This window comes from Arabidopsis lyrata (genome assembly GCF_000004255.2).
Source record: "Arabidopsis lyrata subsp. lyrata unplaced genomic scaffold ARALYscaffold_19, whole genome shotgun sequence".
In the NCBI taxonomy this organism is placed as follows: Eukaryota; Viridiplantae; Streptophyta; class Magnoliopsida; order Brassicales; family Brassicaceae; genus Arabidopsis; species Arabidopsis lyrata.
The window spans coordinates 106,833-116,356 of record NW_003302538.1 but is presented as its reverse complement, the minus strand read 5'-3'; the positions used below and the strand labels follow the sequence as shown (position 1 = coordinate 116,356).

The 9,524-nt window shown below is 42.3% G+C and overlaps 1 protein-coding gene across 1 annotated transcript in view; it reads left to right on the top strand.

The window, feature by feature from the left end:
• The first annotated feature begins 1,366 nt into the window (after positions 1-1,366).
• The window catches only part of LOC110226857, a 9,742-nt gene continuing 1,584 nt past the window's right edge, over positions 1,367-9,524 (top strand). The window contains exon 1 of the mRNA XM_021019667.1: positions 1,367-2,190. Within this exon, the coding sequence (XP_020875326.1) occupies positions 1,431-2,190 (760 nt within the window). The 5' untranslated portion in view covers positions 1,367-1,430. The remainder of the gene's footprint in view (positions 2,191-9,524) is intronic.

Below are 9,524 nucleotides of genomic sequence, written 5' to 3'. Positions count from 1 at the left end.
CGTATGAGACTTTGGTTTTGGAGCTTCTAACGGAGAACACTAGTTTAGCTTTTGGGATCTAGTTGCGGTTCTAGTTCTTATATTCAATCATACACACGAGATCCATTCATATTTGATTCCAAAAACACAAACAGAGCTTCTTAATGCCTCTCAAAGCTTTTTGGGTGTGGCCGAAGTCCTATAAGATTTTGGTTTTGGAGCTTCTAAACGGAGAAACACTAGTTTAGCTTTTGGGATCCGGTTGCGGTTCTAGTTCTTATATTCAATCATACACACGAGATCAAGTCATATTTGACTCCAAAAACACTAACAGAGCTTCTTAATGCCTCTTAAAGCTTTTTGGGTGTGGCCGAAGTCCTATGAGTTTTTGGTTTTGGAGCTTCTAAACGGAGTTATACTTCTTTAGCTTTAGGGATCCGGTTGCGGTTCTAGTTCTTATACCCAATCATACACATGAGATCTAGTCATATTTGACTCCAAAAACACTAGCAAAGCTTCTTAATATTGAATGAAGTGAAGAAACGGGAAACTTGTCTTCCAATCGGTCTTGCTGATCGGTTGCACAACCGATCAGGTAAGAAAAGGTTTTGCCGCTTGGTTGTGTAAATCGGTTGCACAAACGATCGACGCATCATATAACTATCGATCGGTTATGACGATCGGTTGCACAACCGATTTAAGATCTCGCCCGTACGGCCAGCTTTTAAGTCCGTCCGTACGTTTGGAGTTTTGTCTCGGCCTGTGATGTTTTCTCTCGGTCATTTAGCCTTGGATCCTCTCCAAGGCCCTTCTAGAAGCCTCCAGACCCTTCCCGAGTCTTCCTTGTAGCCGTTGCAAGTTCAAAAGAGGAAGAAGACAAGAGTTGCTTTATGCTTTACTCTATGACGTGTTGCCTTATCCTTAGACGCGTTTTCTTTCTCCTTTTAGGTCTTCAGGACCGTTGTAAATAGGATATCCTTCTTGGATATTCCTTTTGTATCCCCTTTAAAAGGGAACCTATGTAATTACCAAATCAAGTAAGAAGAGATAATCTCTCTCTTTCTCATCTTCAAATCTCTTTCTCTCTAATCTCTCTAATCTCCATTTCCGCTTATTCTCAGTCCCATTCTCGCAACCTAATCTCCACATTCTTACATGGTATCAGAGCCATAAAGCTCCACATACTCGATTCTTCTTGCAAATCTTCTTCTTTTCCAATCTTCATTCTCTTTTCGATTCTTCTCACCATGGAGAACACCAAGATTCGTGCTCCAGTCACCCTCAAAGGAGGAAACTACTTGCTTTGGGCAAGAACCATGAAGACCATCTTGTGCGGTCGTGGATTCTGGCCTCACATCATCAAGAGTGAAGCACCAAGAGAGACAACCACGAACGAAGATGGCTTGGAGATCGCCCTTGTTGATGAAGACAAGTGGTTCCAAGAAGACCAAATGGTCTTATCAGTTCTCCAAAACTCCCTTGAAGCATCAATCCTTGAAGGATACTCCTATTGTGAGACTCCCAAGGATCTTTGGGAAACTTTGCAAAATGTCTTTGGAAACCAATCCAACCTAAGCCGTGTTTTTGAGATCAAGAAAGCCATCAACGAGCTGACCCAAGGAGACATGGATTTCACTCAACACTTTGGGAAGTTTCGGTCTCTTTGGGCCGAGCTTGAGATGTTGAGACCCAACACTCTTGATCCGGCGGTCATCAACGAGAGGCGTGAGCAAGACAAGGTCTTTGGTCTACTCTTCACCTTGAGTCCGGCGTACAACGACCTCATCAAGCATCTTCTCCGTGCTGACAAGCTCCAAAACCTTGAAGAAGTGTGTTCTCAAATCCAAAAGGAGCAAGGATCTCTCGGGTTGTTTGGTAGCAAAGGAGAGCTTGTCTCGGGCAACTCAAGTGAGCTTGCATCCGCCAACCGTGGGAACTTCAATGCCAACCGTGGGAAAGCTCCATGGTGTGATCATTGCAAACGGAGTGGACATGCCAAAGAGAAGTGCTGGATTCTTCACCCTCACCTAAAGCCAGCACGAAGAGAGCCAAGAGCAAACCAAGCTACCGGAGGGAACCTTGGAGGCCAAGAGCAAGCCGGAACATCAAGTCAAGCCTTGGGAGGAAATGGAGCCGCAATGATGGCCTCTTCCGACCTTGTGAGACGTTCTGACCTCGACGCACTCATCAAGGCTCTCAAAGAGTCTTCCGGTAACGCTTATCATGCTCTTAGTGCTTTAAAACCTCTTATTGTTGATTCGGGAGCCTCTCACCATATGATTAGTGACTCTAAGTTGATGAATAACATTGAACCAGCTTTGGGAAATGTGATATCTCTGTATTTTACCTCTTTTTAGCACACATTTCTTATGCATTTAGCTTAGTTTCCTCTCTGTTTCACTGCATTAATAGTCCTTTTTCATAAGATTTTCATCACTTAGTACGATTTGCATTGCATGGCATAGCATGTTGCATATTGGATGAGTTTTAGGTACTTTGGAGCTTATTTGGGACTTAATGGAGCAAGGAGGAACCAACACGACCTTGGAGCTAGACTTGGGATCGAATTGGAGAAGAATGAAGTCGTTCAAGATCACCCAGGAGCAGTCTCGACCTGCAGGCTCTACGACACGTCGAGTAGGACGCCAAGAAGCAGACTGGGAGCAGTCTCGACCTGCAGGCTCTACGACACGTCGAGTAGGACGCCAAGAAGCAGACTGGGAGCAGACTCGACCAGACAGGCTCGACGTCACGTCGAGATGGACGTCAAGGCGCCACCTTTGAAGATCAGACGGTCTCGACGTGGCTGGCTCGACGTCACGTCGAGTTGGCCTCCACCGACTCTCTATTTTGTCCTGTAGCCAATTAGGGCAACCTAGTATTTCCTATAAATAGGGGTACATGCTATTGTCCAGAGGAGATTCCCATTACCCAGCAGATATTCTTCTTTTCTCTCATAAACCCTAGTTTTTGTAATCGTTTTTCCTGTTGATCCTTTGAGTTTTTGGATTTCGTTTCTTCATCAAAGTTGTAGATCTGCCTCTTATCTATAACATACTTGCTTTTTAATGATTTCTGGGTTTGAAACGTTTTCTGGGTTTTTATGCATGATGTTCTTCAGTGTTCTTGAGTAGTGGATTAGGGTTCTTGAGGATGGGATAGATTAGGTGTGGAATCCTTAGTATATTTAGGTGGTTAAGTGTAGAATTGCTTGATTTCCCTTCTGGTTTAGTAGATCTTAATGCTATTTCCTCTCTGATCAATTGGAAGTTGATCTCAGACATTTCCACACCCAAAAGGTGTTTGATGAAATGTCTGAACCAACTATTCCAGAGATTTGCATACTCTAGCCCAAGAGATTGGATGTTTAGAATGCTTATTGACTTTATTAGATTGAATCATAATGCCTGCTAGGTTATATTTCTTCAATGAGAATTGAGTATGAAAGTGATTTAGCTTGAGAATCTCTGTCACGAGAGTGGATTGATTTGTATTCGAATCTATTGTCTAGGGATAGCTTGATTGAGTTTGTTAACCACCTAGGTAGACTAAGGAGACTGCCATAATCGATTACCCCATTCCTCAGGACCCTTTATCTCTATTGATTGTTTAAATCTTGTTTTTGTTAGTCTCTGTTTTTTTAGCTCGACCTGTTAGGCCTAGATCGTTTCTCTGCATTGTTAGGTTGCTAGTTTCTTTTCCAAAGCTTATGCATGATAGTTTCTGGTCTTTAGTTTACTTCTTGTTCTTGTTTACTTGCTGTTTAGTTCTGTTTTTATGCTTTTAAATCCGGTATTTGCATGTTAAATTGGTTGCTAGGATCAATAGAAACACACAAAACCCTTTCACAATTGGCTTGACTTATTTGCTTTCTGTTCCATATCTTGAATGCTTGCAGTCACACTGAGATTGGATTGATAACCTAATATACTACAATGGCATGTGTATTAGGGATTGATACATGTTAGATAAGCAAAACCTTACTATCAATTTGGCGCCGTTGCCGGTCTTGTGTTGCATTGCTCCATTTAAGATTTCAGAAACGTTTAAGATCAAGTTCTTTCTTTACCTTGGTTACTAACTCTTCATTTCATCTGCTTGTTTTTGTGCGCCAGGTACCATCTCGACGACACGTCGAGACTGCCACATCGAGACTGCCACTCTGCATTGTTAGGGACCATCTCGACCTCACGTCGAGACTGCCACATCGAGTCTGATCACTCTGCATGCAAACTCGATCTAAAGGCTCCAACAACCTCATCAGCTACAGAGACAACATCAACCAGCTAGCTCGTGAGTTAAGAGAAGGTAGAGCCCGAGACTACTGTGAACCGCACAATCCAGTAGCCATGGAACCACAAGAACAAGACAATCAAGGAGTTGGGATACCAAGGAACATTGGTGCTGGGGATGCACCAAGAAACCATCAACAGAGACAGGGCATAGTTCCACCTCCTGTCCAGAACAACAATTTCGAGATCAAGAGTGGATTGATCTCAATGATACAAGGAAACAAGTTTCATGGGTTGCCTATGGAGGATCCCTTAGACCACTTGGATAACTTTGACAGGCTCTGCAGCCTCACCAAGATCAATGGTGTTAGTGAAGATAGCTTCAAGCTACGTCTGTTTCCCTTCTCGCTGGGCGACAAAGCACACCACTGGGAGAAGACACTACCTGCTGGTTCCATCACATCTTGGGATGATTGTAAGAAGGCATTCTTAACAAAGTTCTTCTCCAATTCCCGGACTGCACGTCTACGAAATGAAATCTCCAGTTTTACACAGAAGCAGTCTGAATCCATTTGTGAAGCCTGGGAGAGATTCAAAGGCTACACTATACAGTGTCCACACCATGGTTTCAAGAAGGCTTCACTACTCAGCACACTCTACAGGGGAGTTTTGCCCAAGATCAGAATGTTGCTAGACACTGCCTCTAATGGGAATTTCTTGAATAAGGATGTTGAGGAAGGCTGGGAGTTGATAGAGAATTTAGCTCTATCTGATGGTAACTATAACGAGGATTTTGATCGCTCCAACAGAAGCATTGGAGATCCGGATGCAAAGCATACTAAAGAAATGGTAAAGGCTCTCAATGACAAGCTGGATCAATTTCTGCTTACTAACCAGAAACCAGTCCACTATATCACTGAAGAAGAGTACTATCAAATCCAAGAGGGGGAGAACACTCAGGCTGCAGAAGTCAGCTACGTTCAGAACCAAGGTGGCTACAACAAGGGCTACAACCCCTACATGCCTGCTCATCCTAATCTATCTTACCGGAGCACGAATGTTGCAAACCCTCAAGATCAGGTTTACCCTCAGCAACAACAGAACCAGTCCAAGCCATTCATACCATACGATCAAGGCTTTGTCCCAAAGCAGCAGTTTAGTGGCGGTTATCAACAATATAATCCACCACCCGGTTTTGCACAGCAACACCAGCCAGCTCCACCTGCACAAGATCAAGAGATGAAACAAATGCTTCAGCAGCTTCTACAAGGTCAAGCAGCTGGTGCTATAGCTCTTGATAAGAAAATAGCTGAGATTCACAACAAAGTAGACTGCTCCTTCAATGATCTCAATATCAAGTTTGAGGCTCTAAACTCTAGGTTGAAGTACGTGGAGAGCAAAATTGCTTCTACTTCTGCGCCTACGAATCCAGGACAACTGCCAGGGAAAGCTATTCAGAATCAGAAAGGTCATGTTAATGCTATTCACCTTCGCAGTGGTCGAGAGCTGCAAACTCGACCTAGCATAGCTCCTGTCACTGAGGACAGTGAGATTCAAGAGGGGGAGGATTCTATTCAGAATGAAACCCAAGTAGAAGACACCACTAAGCTTGACCAAGAGGCTGCACCTAGTGATCAAGCTAAGAGCCCCCAAATCAAAGAACGAGTTGTTGATAAGAGTAAGAAGAAAGCTTTTATCCCACCACCCTACAAGCCCAAAATACCATTCCCAGGAAGATTCAAGAGGGATATCATTGAGAAGTACAGAGCCATGTTTGCTAAACACATCAAGGAGATTGAATTAAGGATGCCTCTCACTGATGCTTTCATGCTGATTCCGGATTCTCACAAGTACTTCAAAGACATGGTAATGGAGAGAATTAAGGAAGTGCAAGGGATGGAGAGTCATGAGTGCAGTGAAATCATCCAAACGAAGGTTATTCCCAAGAAATTGGGAGATCCTGGTTCGTTTACTCTACCTTGCTCTCTAGGCACTTTAGCCTTCAGTAACTGCCTATGCGATCTAGGTGCTTTTAAAAGTCTCATGCCTCTCTCCGTGGCCAAGAGACTGGGTTTCAGCAAGTATAAACCTTGCAACATCTCCTTGATCCTGGCTGATGAGTCTGTCAGATTTCCTCATGGGTTATTAGAAGATTTGCCTATTAAGATTGGAAATGCTGAAATCCCTACAGACTTCATAGTGCTAGAAATGGATGAACCAAAAGATCCTTTAATCTTAGGAAGGCCCTTCTTAGCCACTGCTGGAGCTGTCATTGATGTTAAGAATGGGAAGATTGATCTTAATCTGGGAAATGATTTCACAATGAAGTTTGATATCAATGATGCCACGAGGAAGCCAACAATTGAAGGACAGACCTTCGTAGTTAAGGTAATGGATTGCCTAGCTGATGAACAGCTAGAGGAGGTTGCTGAGGAAAATCACCAACAAACTTCTTTGACTAAGAGTGGTGAAGCAGGATATCTTCTCACTAAAACCTTGAGCTGTAGTAAGTCATTAGAATCACACAAGGAAGTAGCAGGGTCAGAGGTCTTAAAAGGCTTGATTGAGCCAGAAACAGAGGTTAAGGTGGCATATCAAGCAAGCTCAACACATGCTCCACCAACTGACTCGAGTATACATTTGAGCAATCCTACAACTCGTTTGGAGAACTCTAGCTCGACCAAACATCGTGATAAGCTGCTAGAGTCTAGCAATTCTACTCCAGATGGCTGGTTAGAACTCAAGGAGAGGTCCAAATGGCAGGATAAAGCCATAAGGGAGCTAACAGACACTGTGAGAGAGCTGAATGATCAAATCAAGAAGCTACATGGGATAGCCAACCAAAAACCACTCCCAATCAAGGACGTCCCAACTGATGAAGCATCCACTCTGGTCAGCAAAAAGGGGAGTGAATTCACTTCAGAATGGTCTATAGCAGAAGACTATCCAGTTGATCAACAAGAAGCTTACTATGAGAAAAGGGCCATTGAGTACTCAACTGCAGATTTGTCAAGAGAGCCTGCTAAGCCAGATGATTCATCCACCTGCAGAACAGATGAGACCTCATTTGCTCTCTACAATCCACCCTAAGCTCATTCAGTGTGAGAAGTCAAGCTAAAGACTTTAAACAAGCTCACTTGGGAGGAAGTCCCATGTCTATCCTTGTAAATATTAGTTATTTCCTTGTTATTTTTGATGTTTTTGCTTAAGTGTCTCAGGATAAAGCGTTTTAAGGAAGCCAAAGCGCAAAACAGAATGAGTTGCCTTGTCTCGATGTGCCCTACTCGACTACAAGTCGAGCTTGCCCCTTGGAATGACTCCAAGCAGAAAAATGAAGCCTACTCGACGTACTAGCTCGACCCAACGTCGAGTTAGCCCATGAAGCCCACCAGTACCAGGTCAATCACCTCCTTCTTCACCCATCCATGAGGTAACAACTCCAATTTACCATTGTATATACCACATTTCATTTTGTTTCTCTGTTGGTTTGCCCTGAGTACTCTCTTCCAAATGCTTGTTACACAGAGGACTGTGTAATTTAAGTTTGGGGGAGGGCTCTGGGAGTATTTGACTTTGTGTTTTGTTTTCTTATCTCAAATTTTGCATCATTGCATCTAAGGCATAGAAAAACCATAAAAATTTGAAATTTTTCGAAAATGATTTCATAAAAACAGAGTGTTCATATAGCTTGCATTGTCATTTTAGGATTGTTTTAGTATGCTTTCACTTAGGGCTGTTGCATCATGCATTTGCATTGGAGATTATGATGATTATAACCTTGTAAATATGCTTATTCACTAAGTAGAACTCAGTGCCCTGGTTGTTAGTTCTCTAATGCATAATCGACTGAACTTGAAGTAAGACCGCACCATCTTTTGAATTCAACGCTTGACTTTCTTGTTTTTAGTCGAATCTCGCTTTGATCTGATGCCATTCCCTATCTATTTGAACTTGAATTTTGACTTATAATTATCATGCTGTGCATTGTGCTATGAACTCATGGATACCTTAAAATACTTGGACTTTCTTTTACCTTTTGATCACTCTTGCTAGTCCAAGTAGCTGACTCCCATCTTTGGAGCAGTTATTCCCCACCCTTAGCCTTAACCTTCTTTCAAGCCATTTATCATTTGTGTGTGAATGTGAGGCCTTATTCCGATTGAGCTTGGTAGAAAGTGTTAGGTCTGTAACGACAAGGATAGTATCTCATGTAGTTCTGGTTCACGTTATCTGGACCAGATAGGACTAGGTGGGTGCTTAATTCTGGGTTTGGGTTGTGTTTAAAAGAAAGAAAAGGTTGTGTTCATCATTGAAAGAAAAGAAAAGGGAAAAGAGTCCTAAGGAGAAGTAGCTAAAGTAAGAGAAGTCTAGTAAAGGATTTGGGTGTGCTATAAAGTAAAGGAAAAAAGGGGTTCTGTAAATAGCTTAAAGAGTTTGGGCAAAAGCCTTGTGTTTATAGGAAGAAAGAAAAGGGAACCCTAGTTGTTAAAGAAACCTGATCCGCTAGACAGAGCAGTAAGAAAGCTTCTCCTAGGATAGAAAGCAAAGAAAAGAAAAGGGATGATTTGAGTAAAGTCTGTAAATGCTTTGAATGCAAAAGGGTAGAGTTAAGTTCATGATTCTGGGATTAGAAATAGGACCTCTATTTGGGTTGATATTGATTACATTCTGGGTAGATGGGGTCTTATCCTTGTATGCATAACTTGATACTCACCTTTAGCATTCTACTAAAGCTCAATCATTCTTGAGAGATCCCCTGTTACGATTTAAGCCTGATCTTTAAGGGACCATCTTTGTCTCTAAAACCTTTACCCTTTAGCCAAATGTGTTCATATCCATTGCATAGTATGATTCATGGTTCCAACTTAATGAATGTTAAAGGGAATGTGCAGATTTGAATGCTTGATTTGATTAAGGCAGAGGTTAGGTTGAGATGTGAAGGAGATGGCTAATGTTTTTAAGTAGGGATCAGTCAACCTTGCATTCTAGAATTAGCAACCTGGACATTGAGTTCACTTACTCTATATGCATGTTTTGGTTCTGAGTCTCCACTTTCAAACCTCTTCTCCAGCTTGGTTCTATTTGTTTGCTTGAGGGCAAGCAAGAGCTAAGTTTGGGGGAGTTGATATCTCTGTATTTTACCTCTTTTTAGCACACATTTCTTATGCATTTAGCTTAGTTTCCTCTCTGTTTCACTGCATTAATAGTCCTTTTTCATAAGATTTCATCACTTAGTAGATTTGCATGGCATGGCATAGCATGTTGCTATTGGATGAGTTTAAGTACTTTGGAGCTTATTTGGGACTTAATGGA